The sequence below is a fragment of the Lolium perenne genome, chromosome 3 (assembly GCF_019359855.2).
Source record: "Lolium perenne isolate Kyuss_39 chromosome 3, Kyuss_2.0, whole genome shotgun sequence".
NCBI classification, from domain to species: Eukaryota; Viridiplantae; Streptophyta; class Magnoliopsida; order Poales; family Poaceae; genus Lolium; species Lolium perenne.
The window spans coordinates 217535396-217550004 of NC_067246.2; the positions used below are offsets into that span (position 1 = coordinate 217535396).

General features: G+C 43.0%; 2 protein-coding genes across 17 annotated transcripts; both read right to left on the bottom strand.

The window, feature by feature from the left end:
- Positions 1-4737: 4737 nt before the first annotated feature.
- On the bottom strand, positions 4738-8887 carry LOC127343367 (uncharacterized). Of its 15 annotated transcripts, none has more exons than XM_071828333.1 (10): positions 8496-8883; positions 8342-8417; positions 8090-8195; positions 7080-7273; positions 6637-6746; positions 6411-6500; positions 6246-6326; positions 6058-6166; positions 5884-5957; positions 4738-5742 (listed from the first exon to the last, which is right to left on the bottom strand). In XM_071828333.1, the coding sequence occupies exons 1-5, from the start codon at positions 8666-8668 to the stop codon at positions 6714-6716; spliced, it is 582 nt and encodes a 193-aa protein (XP_071684434.1). In that variant the 5' UTR covers positions 8669-8883; the 3' UTR covers positions 4738-5742; positions 5884-5957; positions 6058-6166; positions 6246-6326; positions 6411-6500; positions 6637-6713. The 15 variants fall into 15 exon arrangements, 14 of the variants coding, with proteins under 14 accessions (XP_071684434.1, XP_071684429.1, XP_071684432.1 ...); XM_071828328.1 differs by having other exon boundaries at positions 4738-5731; positions 5807-5957; XM_071828331.1 differs by having other exon boundaries at positions 5807-5957.
- A 1642-nt stretch (positions 8888-10529) lies between these two features.
- Positions 10530-14363, bottom strand: LOC127343368 (protein DETOXIFICATION 12). Of its 2 annotated transcripts, none has more exons than XM_051369486.2 (7): positions 13974-14363; positions 12049-12593; positions 11856-11942; positions 11715-11771; positions 11356-11594; positions 11066-11271; positions 10530-10945 (listed from the first exon to the last, which is right to left on the bottom strand). In XM_051369486.2, exons 1-7 carry the CDS (start codon positions 14202-14204, stop codon positions 10874-10876), a joined length of 1437 nt encoding a protein of 478 aa, XP_051225446.1. In that variant the 5' UTR covers positions 14205-14363; the 3' UTR covers positions 10530-10873. The 2 variants fall into 2 exon arrangements, with proteins under 2 accessions (XP_051225446.1, XP_051225447.1); XM_051369487.2 differs by lacking the exon at positions 13974-14363 and adding an exon at positions 12874-13894.
- Positions 14364-14609: the final 246 nt, after the last annotated feature.

Here is a 14609-nt window from a genome sequence, read left to right on the forward strand (position 1 = left end):
CATCTTGCCTGCTGCCATGCATCTCCCGGGACGACGCCCCTGCATCTCCCACGGACGCCACTGCCAGCAACACTGCATTAGGTTAGGGTTTTGGTATTTTTTGCTTTGTTTGGCATGTGTACTGCTTGCAAATTTGTGAATATTTGAGGCCACTGCCATCTCATTTGCTGTGTTTTTGTGCAGGAGTTGAATGGCTTACCCGGAGCACACTTCTTCTCAGCCGGAAGTGTCAAGCTCGGCTGTTGCCAGTGGTGTTCTTAGTAACTCTCCTTCCAACCAAGCTCAAGGTACTGGTACAGAACCTTCTGCAAGTGCTAGTGTATCTGCTACTGCTAGAGGCACAAAGAGAAGGCTCACATCTGCAGTATGGGATGAGTTTATTAAAAATGAGCTCGCTCAATGCATGTATTGTAAAAAATGGCTTAGTGCAGGAAGTAAAGGTGGTACTACTCACTTAGCAAATCACTTAAAAACTTGTGGTGCTAAGTGTGCACCAGTGGGCCTAAAACAACAGAAATTAAAGCTAACAGAGAATGTTGATGGGAGTGTTAATTTCGGGAATAATGATGGTGTGTTTGACGCAGCGCTTGCAAGGAAGGAACTTGCCCTAATGATCTGTGTTCATGAATATCCACTATCAATTGTTGAGCATCCTTTATTTCGGAAATTCTGCAAGACATTGTCTAGTCAGGCATTTTCGTTGGATCTCCTTTATCCCGACATCTAATAAAGATATATTATTTATGTCTTTGAAGCAAGGCTGAAAGTACACCAAATTCTTCTATCTGTCTGGAGTAGCGAAAATTTGACCGTGATGGCATGTCAGAAAAATGACAAGAAGACTGTTTTTTTTTCGAAATGGGGTATACTCCGGCCTCTGCATCGGTTGATGCACACAACCTTTTATTTAAAAAATGAAATATTCAAAGTTTACAATTCAAAGATCAACGAGGGCCGATACAAAAACCAACCATCGAAACAATAAAAGATTGCTAAGCAATCTAGGCATCATGTAATCTCTTAACAGGCCGCTAAGTAGCCTGATAGAAAACATCTTGGACAACCATTCGAAGACGGTTGCATCCAGAAACCATGCACTCCAGCTGATTCTCCGGGAGCAAGAAACGCTAAAGCTGGATCCAGTGGACCATAGTGTGAATAACCTGCAAAAAATTACTAGAGTCCTTGTTAAAAAAATATCATTTCTGCAATTCCAAATTGACCAACATAAAGCCGAAACACCAATGCGAATTTTAGCTTTATCATTTTTGTCAATTCCATTAAGCTAATTTCCAAAAATATTTGTCACACTGGATGGAGGTGGAATATTATAAGCAGCGAAAATAACCCGCCAAATAAGCCTAGCAAATGGACGGGAAATAAACAGATGTTCTACTGATTCCTCGGCGTCACAGAACGAACATTTCGTATTTCCATTCCAATTCCTCTTTACTAGATTATCACGGGTTAATAGGACTTTCTTACTAAGGAACCACATAAAGATTTTTATTTTCAGTGGGATTTTTATTTTCCAAAGATACTTACGAAGATATCTTGTATGTCCACTTAACATATCTGCATACATCGATTTAACAGTGCATTTCCCTAAAGATGTTAAACCCCAAACAAACTTATCATGATATCATTTAAATTTATCACCATTAAATGTTGGCATAGGTGTGTCCATTGTTCCCATTTATCACCAATTAGTCTTCTCTGAAAACCAATATTTAACGGAGTTGATCTCATAACATTTGCCACTGTATCATGCTTACGGTGGACTATATTGTATAGTTGGGGATACTGAGCTACAAGTGTTTGATCACCTAGCCATTTATCTTCCCAAAAACACACTCCTTCTTCGAAGCCTACCATTAATTTACCTCTACTAAAAAATTCCCCTTGATTTTCATTAGTCCCTTCTAGAATGGTGAGTCAGTCGGCTTACTTTCAACTTCAGCCAATGTTTTCTGTGATAGGTACTTATTTTTTAACATTTGTTGCCATAATCATTCTTCAGAAAGAAGTTTAAAAATACATTTACTAAGAAGGCAGGAATTTTTAATCTCCAAAACTTCAATTCCCAAACCACCTTGGTCCTTAGGTCTGCAAATCAAATTCCACTTAGTTAACCTATTTTTTTTATTTTCCTCACATTACCAAAAGAAACGTGATCGGAAAAAATCTAGCCTCTTCCTTACCCCTTTAGGTAAATCAAAGAAGGATAGCATAAACATCGGTAAACTAGTAAGAACTGAATTAATCAACACAAGGCGATCCCCGTAAGATAATAATTTTCCAGCCCAACACCCTAGTTTGTTTTCAAATCTACTTTCCACTGGATTCCACTCAGAGTTATTAAATTTTCTATAATGGATTGGAATACCCAAATATCTAAAGGGTAAACAGCCAGATCTACAACCAAATAGTTGTTTATACTGTTCCTCTTTCTCTTTAGCCTTACCAAAACAGGAAATCTCACTTTTCTGAAAAATAATTTTCAATCCCGACAATTCTTCAAAGAAACGCAATATTAATTTCATATTTACAGCCTTTTCAATGTCATGTTCCATGAAAAGTATTGTGTCATCAGCATATTGCAAAATGGAAATTCCTCCATCAACCGGAGGAGGGATGAGACTTCCTATCTGTCCATCCTATTTCGCTCTTGCTATTAGGATGGCTAGCATATCTGCAATAATGTTAAATAACATAGGTGACAGTGGATCACCCTGTCGAATCCCCTTTCTGGTTTGGAAGTAGTGACCAATATCATCATTGATCTTGATCCCTACACTTCCTCCCCTAACAATTGCTCGACAAGTTGACACCATATAGGATGAAAACCTTTCATGCGCATAACTTGTTGAAGAAATTAAATGCCATTTTACCTTATCATAAGCCTTCTCAAAATCAATTTTAAAAATCACCCATCCATTTTCTTCCGATGAAGTTCATGAATGGTTTCATGTAAGATAACTACTCCTTCAACAATATGACGTCCTGGCATGAAAGCCGACTGTGTAGGACTAATAACTGTTTTGGCAACTGTAGTAGCTCTAATAGTAGCAACTTTCGTGAATATTCTAAAACTAACATTAAGAAGGAAAATTGGTCTATATTGCTGGATTTGAACCGCATTCTCCTTTTTAGGTAACATGGTAATAACACCAAAGTTCAATTTGAACAACTGTAATTCCCCTGAATGCAGTTGATAGAACATTGGCATTAAATCACCCTTGATAACTTCCCAGAAGGTTTGGTAGAACTCAGCTGGAAAGCCATCAGGTCGTGGAGATTTATTTAACTCCATCTGAAAAATAACATCCTTAACTTCCTTCTCCGTGAATTCAGCAACAAGGATATTATTTTCTTCTAGGGTTAATTGCGGTAAATCCTGCATATACTCCTCATTCAAAGTGAGGGTAGAAGTAATTGGCTCTCCAAACAACTTCTTATAATATTCAGAAATATATAATTGTAAGTTTTCATCACCCACTATGGTTCCTTCCTCTTGCTCTAATTGAAAAATCTTTTTTCAGCGATGTTTTCCATTAGCAATGAAATGAAAGTATTTAGTATTGTTACCCCCTTCTTGAATATGTTTTACCTTGGCCCTTTGTGCCCATTTTGTCTCCTCATCTCTACGAAGTTTTGTTAAATCATCATTTGCCTTTCTTAATTTTGCTCTCTCATCATCATCTAGAGGAATTGACTCTGCTTTCAAATCCAATTCATCTATTAATGATAGCAATCTTTCTTTTTCTTAAACATTTAGCCCAGCCCTTTAAAAAACGCCTAAGGTGCCTGATTTTGTACTGCCATTTAGCAATAGGTGTATTACCACGCATTTCAGCCTCCATTCAGTTTTCACTATCTCATAGAAATTTTCATGTTTCAACTACGAAGTTTTAAAAGAAAAGTGAGCTTTATTGCCGATATGAGCATGATTACCCGAATCAATTAACAAAGGGGCATGGTCTGAACCAGTCCTTGTCAAGGCTCTGACTGTAACTAAAGGAAATTTTTGTTCCCATTCTACAGTCGAGAGTATACGGTCAAGCTTCTCATATGTTGGATGGCCCCTCCTATTAGCCCAAGTGAATTGCCTTCCTGAGAGAGCAATCTCTCTCAGGTTTAGACTTTCAATAATGACATTAAAGATGAAAGGCCAATGAGGCTTGAAATTATATATTCTTGTGAATTGGATTTGTCTTTCAGTTGTGAATATATATTCTTGTAATGCTTACCTGAAATCCTGAATCCATACCAACACGTTTGGATGTATGAGTTATGTACTCTTTCCGAGTAGCATTGCAAATATTTTTACAATTGGCCAAATGGGGTGGATTCTAGGTACAAAACGATTATCAGCGATTGCGGTAGCATGGTCGTTTTGCCTATATAGAAATGACAAGGTCTTTAATAACAAAAATTCTTCTATCATGCAGGCCATTTACCGGTGTACAGCTTTGCTCCGTTTATGGTCGCCACTTCTGCGCTTGGGGGATCGCAACCTCTTTATGAAGGTGTCTACACGGTTAGAGAATACAGCCACGGAGTTTATTTCCCCACATGGATAGCTGCATAGTCGGAGGATCGAAGCCAACAGAGTTTTAGAGTAGCTGGCTTTTTCCTATCGTTTTCGTCTTTCTTTTTGCTTGATACTAGACTTTCGAACGGATATGTACATTCTAGTTATGCAGAGGTTAGGTGTAATGCTTAAAAAAATTTAAGTAATAAAGTGTTCCTTATCGGAAAAAAATAATAAGTGTATGGTGATTTAGTACAATTCTGTATCGGAGGGAGTACATAATTGGGGAATTGATATTGAATTAGATGAATACAACACGTTAGATGTCCACTGAATTGTTAGTTCATAAACTTTGAGTTAGTACTAGGACTCTAGGAGGCATTGGCGCGGCGGCACGCCGCGCCCGTGGCGAGACATCTGAGTGATGGATCTGAACTGAAGACATAGCAGGAGGGCTTGTTGCTGCTGGAGTGGTAGATATCTTCGTGCTATTGTGGAACATTGGATATGTTATTACACACAGATGGGTCACAACTACTCCGTCATCCACAATGCATCAAAGGCACATATTGTCTAGAGTAGTTGGTAGCTCCATAATATTACACATAGCAGATCAGTAGTAGTCTATGAAATCTGCCCCTAACCAATCTTTCTCTTCTCGGTCTGAATTGACCTGTTCTTGGAACTGAGGATATGTGCGGATGTCGAATGCGAAGAGAAAGGTAATGTCGAGTATTTTCTTACAACTACATTGCTTCTGGGTAACCGCTGTTTTGAGGTTTATGCTTACTGGCAAATGACATCTTCTTTATTGGCATGGGAAGAGCGCCTTGCTGACCTGTTTCTTAGGCGATGTAGAATCTGAGTCAGTGGCCTTGCTCTTCTTTCTCTCAGACACAGAGCTGACATCCTTCAGTAGAAAAAAATGTTGCTATTCGATCTACATTGTGGCATAAATGTGTCCCTTTTAAGCTTATGCAGCTGGGAACTGAGAGAATGGATAAATCCAGTTTGTACTTACATCGTCTACATTGGATTCGGCCTTTTTCTATCATGTCTTTGCTTGGTGTGGTGCCTAAAGCTCTGCTATCTGCTGTTGTATTTGGTGATTCGCCAGATGGAGAAGCCATGGAAGATTTTTCTGTAGACAGTTTTTTGTGTTTCTTTCTGATGGCAGCGTCAGCTTAGCAATATTACCTGCAAAGAATCTTTATTTTTCTGGTTTATATGAGCAGGGACGGTTTCATCAGTGTACACAACCTAGTTGCTTACCCATGCCTCTCTTCTTTGCAGAAGCAGTTGTAGGTGCATCTGTAAGCATTTCCATTAGGGATATTTTTCCAGCATACCTTGCAGGTCATGAACAGCAGCCATCAGAATTCTCGACCTCTGTGGAATTAAATGTCATCTTATAGTACTTTCCCTGCATATTATCAATGCAATTGATATGTTTAGGGATAAGCAGGCACAACGCATCTTTGCTATTTCCATGTTTTATTTTATCAATAATTTTAAAAGGTTACCATAGTGAAATCTCTTTCTTCTTTGGACAAAGCATACAATGTTATCTCAACAGGGCCAGCCCTTGCATCTGATCCGTGCCATTCTACTTCATATGGCTGATTCCCGTATCTGTAATAAGTGGCCATTTGTGTGCTAAGCATGTATATAGTGAAGGTAGATATCAGTTTGATGAGTTGGTGTGTTATACCTGGCATGTATATCAAATACCTCCGGAATGGAAATGTTTATGTACGAACGGGCTAGAGATGTGCTTTTGAAGCACAGTTTCCTGCACCGGAGCAAGCAGTTTGTCAGGGGATGGTAAATGGAGTTGCCTTATGAGCAGTGTGTTGTTGCATGTACAATAACAAACCTGAGTAGTAAGCAACAGCCATGCCTACAAATAGTATGCCGACACAGCCCTGCGATGAACTTGCACGGACAGAGTCCTCATCAAAGTTCTCTGCATAACGATAATGGAATTTCCACTTATAATGAAAACACGCCGTTAAAATATATGCGGTCTCAAAAGAATGGTAAGATCATTAAGAAATAAAGCGCAAGTCTCCTGACAGAAGCTTGCTGTCTCATGCTCGTACTTGTAAGACGCTCAAGGGCTGTGCACTATATGCGACCAGAGGAATGGCATAAGACTCTGGTAGAGCCTCATGCAGCTTCATGTCTTATCTGCCGGTACCACCACTGAGATCTGCAGTCAAGGAAAAAATTATTACATTTAGAACCATAGTACACGGATGAAGCAAATTACCTGAATATCAGCTGAGCATAGTACCATAAGATTGAAGAGTAATTTCAGGATGAACATATACTGTTATATTAATTTTTGTGAACTTCTGTTACTTCAAAAAGCTGCAAGTATGAGTGTAACTTCAGGATGAACCAATGTTTTTTGTGAATCTTCCGATTTAGTTCAAATAAACCACATAATATATTCTGTCAGCAGATAAGTATACACTGTTTGTCTGCTGCCTATCCAATTTCGTGTAGATCAAACTCAATGTTGAGATGAAAAATTACATACAAATACTTGAGAGACAGATGAGCGATCTTTGTGCACACCAGGAGTCCGCACAGCGGTTGCGGTAATGCAAACTGCATGGCATACCGCCATCACCCCAGCTATATACATAAGCAAATTCTGGCTTCTGGAGAACACATACTGGCTTGGGACCCTGGAATGGCGAAACCATGACACTTCAGCTCGGTGGCTGAACCCTGCATAAATTTGGTAACATGAAAAGCATTTTAATCCAATGGTAGTGACAACATTGCCAATAAACTTATATAACTTAACTGTACAACATAAGACCCACTTTGTTCTTCGATATACAGAACGGCGGAACGGAGGCCAAATGTTAGTACTCAGTTTCTACATTTTTTGTCCAAGTAAACTCATTTAACATAACTATGCAACATCAGACTCACTTTGTTCTTTCGGATCTTCAAGGATAGAACATAAGGAAGACTAAATGTTGGTATTCAGTTTCTACACTTTTTGCTCAAAAATCATTCAGGGCATGAACTTCATTTTGTACATATATAGATTAAGAGTGAACCTATTATGTTGTTTACTACATACAGTACTCTGAGATTATTAACTCTATGCCTGCCTATTAGGTTGTTGACTATCCTCGACAGTTCGCCTGGTTGACAAATCAGGCAAATGATATCTAATATTACTGAAACACATGGACTGTCATTACCAACGGAACAACAATTATCACTCTGAACGTAAAACCATAATCAGGATTATCTTGTGGACACTTGGCGGTAACACAGGTATGTAAAGCATCACCAAAGGTAGCCTCGTGAAGCAATTTGCCAAAATAACCAACAATAAAGCTGTACCAACATACATGCCTTGCTTATGTACGCATTTCAGAATTCATATTGCCGTACGTGTACTTTTGAAAGGAAAATTTGTCATGTGTAAAATTCCCATCATAATAGTGACCAATGGTATATGGCTATATGCATCAGGCATCAAAAGCAAAGCCCAAATTTGAGAGAGAAATAGCAGGGGCTCCGCACAAATTAAGGAAGGGCTGATGGTGAGATGTAGCAGAGGCAGAGTAGATGGACCCTGGCCGTCGGCAGGGAGGCGGTGGCTTCCAGTCGACGTCGTGTTCCCAGATCCCTAACAGGCAACCATAGTGGTGTTCATCGACAGGCCACACGGCGAACCAGACGGCACCACGGCAGGTCGAGGTCGCTACTGAGGTCGAGCTCCTCATGATTTGTCGCTGCCGACGGCTGAGAGAGAGAAAGGGCGCTGAGGTGAACCTGGAATGGAGGCGATTTGGCCGCGCTCTTCGTCCCGCTCTGGTAAAGCACCAGATCCTCCCGTCCTGTGTCGCTGCTGAAAGAAGAGAAATAGGGGGGTCAGAGAAGGGAGAGAGGAGAGGAAAAGGCAGAGCCTCAACAGCCGGCTACTTACCTTTTTGCCACTGACGCTGATGGTCGCCGCCGGACACGTGGTGGACGCTTCTCCCTGCTCGCCGTCCGGCTTCCATGAAAACCGCGTCGCCTCCAGCCCAAGCCCCTCCCAATGTCGCGTGACGGCCAAATCAACACGAGGGAACCAGAGCGCCTTGGCAACGGCCGGGACATCGAAGGAGAACCCGACCCATGCCACGGCCACCGCCAGCATCCTCCGCTCGATGCCGCTCCCTGGCTCTTCGGTTGTCACGGCTCTAGAAGCCATGCCACCTCCGCACCGCCTCCTCTCCGACCTGAGGCTCCGAGACTCGTGAGGTGCTCGAGAAAAAGCGGTGGTGGAATTCTAGAAGACAGAAAGAAGATAAAGTAGCACGAGAGTTTCCGACACAAGAATAAAATCTTGTCCTTCTTTTCTCTTGCGTGGACCATTCGGGATGACCGGTAACCGGATATCACCGGAAAGAATAAATAGCAAAAAAAATTATGAACTTGCAGTTACTGGATGGAGAACCTGACGTGTCACATATATAAGGATTGAAGGAAAGTGAGAGAAAATAGCCCATCTACAGTTACCAAATTGCTATGGAATGTGGTAAACTGATTGTCTTTTATATAGGGTACTAGGAATTGTAGCGCGGCGCACGCCGCGCCCGTGGTGTCGATCATGTAGAATGTGTAGTCAAGCTTTGGTTTTTAGGAGCTGTCTTTTTATAGTTTACGACGATGATTTGTGTATAGGGACGTGCATGTGATTAGGTTTTCCTAATCAGCTTGTGTGCCTGATTTTTTTCATTTGTTGTTGTGTAATAATTACCATTCAAGAATTATGCACATTGAAATTTTATCGAAGAAGTCGATAAATCATTGTCAATGTTACCGTGGTAAGATTAGCCCGAAAAATATGTCCAAGAACTACTATTGAAAATAGAAAAAGTATAATGTGGGGTTACTAATGGTAGAAAATTACGCAGGGAAGTTATCTCGAAAACCTATAGCAAAAGAAAATCTATGGCAAAATAATAGATAGAATATTATCGGCGAATCACCGTCACCACGGATGTATTACTAAACGGTAGCTGCCATTGGAACTATTACAGTCGAAAAAGTGTGTCGAAGAATCACGGTCGAATAATTACTTTTTAAAAAAGTAATGTAGAAAAAGATCGTTGCCATAGGGTAAGTATCATCGGGCCGGTATGTTGCGTCAAAAAGTTACCGTTGAAAAATGAAAGGAGGTGAACGTAAAAAAACATATAGCAAAGATGATATTTTTCATTGCCAGGAATTACTGTAGCAGGATGTTACTGTTCATCATGGTACTGTTCATGCTCGAAAATGAACAGTGGATTGAAGGGCTGAGAGGAGAGCAAACATGGTCAGCTTTTATATATAGTATATATAATTGCCAATAAATCCAATTCATACACGCTGATAATAAGGGGAACACATATACTATCACCCCTCGAAGATTGCAGTTCTTCGCCACCTCACTCTAAAACTACCAATTTTTTTCTTTTTTCCTTTTTTGAGAGAAAGCCTAGGCTTCATTAGGGCATCTCGCCCAACACAAGACCAGCAGTAGACATTGGTACATCATACCCCTAGAGCATAGCTCTGTTTACATCGCATGACCACCCGATTTTTGCAAGTTCATGGGCTGGTTGATTCAACTCACGCCTACACGACCTTACCACAAAAGGCAAACTTGGTCCTAATATAAAACTTCAGGTCGTTGATGACTACGCTCAGCGGGGAAGAGTCAGCACAATTTTTGTTCAGCGCCATCATCAGGCGCTGAGAATCTGTCTCACGGATAGCATGAATCACTCGTAGTTGCTCGGCCAGTCGCACCGCCTCTACTGCTGCATTCAGCTCAGCATGAAACGCATCAGAAACGCAGTCGCTTCGCCCCGCCATTTCTGCCACAACCTCACCCCTGTGATCGCGAGCAGCAATACCCCAACCTCACCCCTGTGATCACGAGCAACAATACCCCAACCTGCTTGGTTATTTCTAGGAGTGAAAGGGGAAATGACCTTCAGAACATGAGATGATTCAGTTAGAAACAGCACGGATTTATCCTGCAGTCTATACATCAAGATGTTACAGCCAACACATGCACACAAAACGTGGAGGGGCAACTCTCAAGTCTCGAGCTGCCCAGCATGTACCCTGTCGAGCAAAAACTAAGTGGAAATGAGGACCAAGGGATTCAGGAAATCATCCCGTGCCATTCCACCGCCGCCGTGGACTCCGTAGATGTAAAGATGGAGGAAAGCAGTGGTTCACGGTGTCCTCCTCCTCCTCATCTACAATCTACTTGATCACTTCCCGACTCCCGACAGCGATGAGATGCACAAAATTGCAGTGTAACAACTATTCTAGTAGATATCTCGACTCAGACTCCGTTACCTTCTCACTTAGCGACCTCTCCCTAGCTTTGTCAGCCTGCACGAAGATGCAATGAACCGTGAGATAGGTATAACTCTTCCAACGATGCATCGGGCTGTTCGTTATGAGTCTTAGGTGTGAAAGTGGGTTCAGTTCAGATGGAGATGAAGAACAAACCATCTTTTGCCAGTCGGTGAAAAACGTGACGGCGGAGAGAAGCGTGCTCTGTGAGATCGACCCACATATGATACCTATCCAGAGCCCTTTTGCTCCCATGTTCAGAACAAAACCGAGGAGCATCGCCATCGGGATCCCAAGCAAGTAGAACGAGCCGAGGTTGATGTAAGCGCCCACGTGCTGCCACCCACATCCTCGAGCAATACCTAACAAAGAAACAGATGTTACACGCCGTCGCAAACATTTGTCAGGACTGGGCATAGGGAACAGTTTGATCTCAGGTGACTGACCTGAGAGAACTCCTTGGAGACCATCCGTAACCACAGTGATGCAGACCAGAGGAACCATCGCCGCAACGGCGGATACGACCTGGTCCTCGCTGCTGTAAGCATGACCCAAGAGGCGCCGGGACAGCAAAAGAGTTCCACTGACGATCACTGCCTCTGTCACTGCGATCGACATCACCACACGGACTGCCGATCGAGCTCCTTCAGGGTTTCCAGCACCCAGTTCATTTGCTACTCGTGTGCTGCTCATTAAATAACAAAAGTAAAAAAATACAGAATCAATTACCAAACAGATATTGTTTCCAAGCAGCAAAAGAAAAAAATGTATCCTCCATGTAATTAATTGGCTTAATGGTTCATACCTTCCACCCGCTCCAAGCCCAAAGGGTATAGTGAATAGTAATGTTATACTCGTGAGGCTGTAAAAAAAGAGTATGTAACATAAGGTCAAACATTGTTGGACTAGCAGATTTATGCCACATAATACAATGACCATATCTTACCAAATTGATAGAACTGAGGTCTGAAGCTCTGGGTTGGGTAGAAGCCCCGACATGAGAATAAGGAGCTCAAATGACCACCACTCAAGACTGAACAAAAGTACAAAGCAAATATAAACATGACATGATTGGCAACAGGTAACTGGAAATTCAAAAGCAGAGGCAATGCAGTTCCCAGTCAGGTTCCGGTGATTACCACATCATCAGTGCAGAGGGCAGAGCTAAGCCCAGGAACACACCCACTCCCCTGAAGGCCTTGATCGTCGGCGGCGTGCGCGTCTCCCTGCAGGAGCTCGATATCACAATGTACACTACGAGCATGGCCACATTGAGCCAGTAGGACACGCTGATCGCCAGAGCGGCGCCGGTGTACCCCATTCCGGTCCTGAACACCAGCACCCAGCACAGTGGTACATGCAACGCCAGCGTCGCCACGGAAGACAGGAGCAGTGGCACAATCAGGCTCTGAGACTGCAGGAATTTGGTGATCGGCTGGATCAGCGCGTTTGCGAACAGTCCCGGGATCAGCCAGACGATGTATCTCCCAGCTCCATGCGCGATCAGGGGGTCCTGACCGATCAGGACCAGGATTTTGCCCATGAACACCCATATCAGTGACAAAGGGACGCACACCACCAGGAGGGTGACGATGGCTCTGTAGGTGTGCAGCCCGAGATTGTGGTATTGCTTTGCACCGTAGGCTTGGCCGCAGAGAGTCTCCAGTGCACTTGCCATGCCGATCTGTTTCACAAATCAATTCAGTGGTTTGATTTTTTTTTTTCGAGGATATTATTCAGTGCTTTGATAAACAGTAGCCAAATAGCAAGTCAAGTGAAAATATCTTAGTAGCAGGTAGATGAGTAAATATGGCCTGCTCTGATAAAGAATATATTTACAAAAGCTATTGTCTACCAAATACTTCCTCAGTTTCATATTAGTTGTCGCTGATTTAGTACCTATTAAATCAGAGGCAACTAGTCTGGAACGGACAGAGTAACTGTGACAAAAAAACTGATCTCACCTAATGGGGTGTCTGCCAATTTCTTCATCTTTCTAGATGTCAATTGGCTGACTAAAGAAATTCCAAGACACTGATGACTCGCCTAAAATCAAGTAGTACCTCATAGTCCGGTCGTACCCCTTACTACGTGATATCATATCACACAATGGAAAATGACCTTTGGAGGTAGGTAATGTAGAGTTTCTTTGAAGAAAACCAACTTTAAATTACTGGTGGAAGAAATCAAACATGACAAAAGTATGTAAAACCCGTTTCAGAGGAAACATGCTTTGAATGGTTCCTGAAAACTGAATACTCCTACTCTTGATGGCTGTGGAGAACCATTCCTGCAGTGCCACGCCCTTGGTAGCAGAGTATGCTAATGTCAAGTACTTCATCTTTCAAGACCCCTCACTACGTGATATCATATCACACAATGGAAAATGACCTTTGGAGGTAGGTGCCACAAGTTCTCTTTCAAGAAAACAAACTCTAAGTAATGGTGGAAGAAATCGCACACCCGACAAAAGTATGTGAAACCCGTTTCAGAGAAGAAAAAAGATACTGTACTTTGAATGGTTCCTGAAAACTGACTACCATTCGGTGGCTGCGGAACACGTAGCTTTCCAGCGGTGTCATCACGCCCTTGGCAGCAGACTAGTTGGCATAAGAAATACACCGATCGGAAATCTCTCATAGCGGCCACTAGTTGAGTCTCGTTAGTCTCATAATTCACACTAGAAAAATCAAAGTCACATGGTCGTCCAAGTATATCCAGCTTAACAGGTTATACTACTAAACTCAACCACCCAAAAGTAGTAAATAAACGGAATAAAGAACTAGTGGGCTGGACTCTTAGTGTTTTCCTTGTCTGAATTTCGAGATGGCAACAGCCTGGATGAGCCAAGAACTCCGCATTACAGTGGCCTAATCGAACTAGGCGACGGCGACCACAGCCGAGGAATGCCACGACATGCAACACTCAGAAATGAAATTAACGCGAGACGCTGTTTATATACCAGGCAAAAAACAACAAGAAACCGTAAACAGAATGCGGAATATGCGCAAAAAAAGGAAAATGAACGGAAAGAGGAGCGGTGGGGATAAGCGAGTGTACGGACGAGGAGGCTGAAGCCGGAGACGGAGGCGAGGGAGGTGGCGATGGCGGCGGAGGAGAGCGGGAGGACGCCCGGGAGGTGTCCGACCATCATGTTGGAGGAGACCTGCACCGCGTACTGCGACAGGCTCACCGCCACCATGGGCAGCGCCAGGTACGCCAGCTTCCCGGTCTCGCTCCTCCAGTACCCCTTCTCCCGCTGATCCTTCCGCGGCATGAGCGGCGCCTCCGCCATAGCGAGCGCTCGCAGATATTGATCCTTCTGCGGGTGGGATTGGGACTTGGGAGCTCGGGCCTCGGATGTCGGAGCTAGCGCTTGTGTTGTGTGCCTGCGGTCGCGGGCAGAGAGCTGAGTTATACGCGCGCGCGCGGGGGGTTGGGGGATGGGATCGGTGGAACGTGTGTGTGTGTTTTGGTCAGGACGGCTGCTTGGGCACGGCGACGAGTCGTTGCCGTCGTCGTGATGGTGATTGGTGACACACGCTTAACGAAAACATGGTACCGTGGGGGTATGTTAACGTGAATCTTCTCCATGTTGGCCCACATCCGTGCCGGTGACGGCACAACATATGGAAACTGCCAGATATACGCTGATTCCTTCGCTGTATGCTCCACCTATGATACATCATTGTGACCCGAG

What these genes read in the sequence shown, in the direction of transcription:
- LOC127343368 (XM_051369486.2), bottom strand. Translation starts at nt 14,204, where the DNA reads ATGGCGGAGGCGCCGCTCATGCCGCGGAAGGATCAGCGGGAGAAGGGG. An exon ending in CCCTCTGCACTGATGATGTG is followed by an intron (nt 11,943 to 12,048) that starts GTAATCACCGGA and finishes ACTTTTGTTCAG; the next exon opens with TCTTGAGTGGTGGTCATTTG. An exon ending in TCTCCAAGGAGTTCTCTCAG is followed by an intron (nt 11,272 to 11,355) that starts GTCAGTCACCTG and finishes TTTCTTTGTTAG; the next exon opens with GTATTGCTCGAGGATGTGGG.
- LOC127343367 (XM_071828332.1), bottom strand. Translation starts at nt 8,668, where the DNA reads ATGTCCCGGCCGTTGCCAAGGCGCTCTGGTTCCCTCGTGTTGATTTGG. An exon ending in TCAGCGTCAGTGGCAAAAAG is followed by an intron (nt 8,418 to 8,495) that starts GTAAGTAGCCGG and finishes CTCTTCTTTCAG; the next exon opens with CAGCGACACAGGACGGGAGG. An exon ending in CATCTGTCTCTCAAGTATTT is followed by an intron (nt 6,747 to 7,079) that starts GTATGTAATTTT and finishes CCTTGACTGCAG; the next exon opens with ATCTCAGTGGTGGTACCGGC.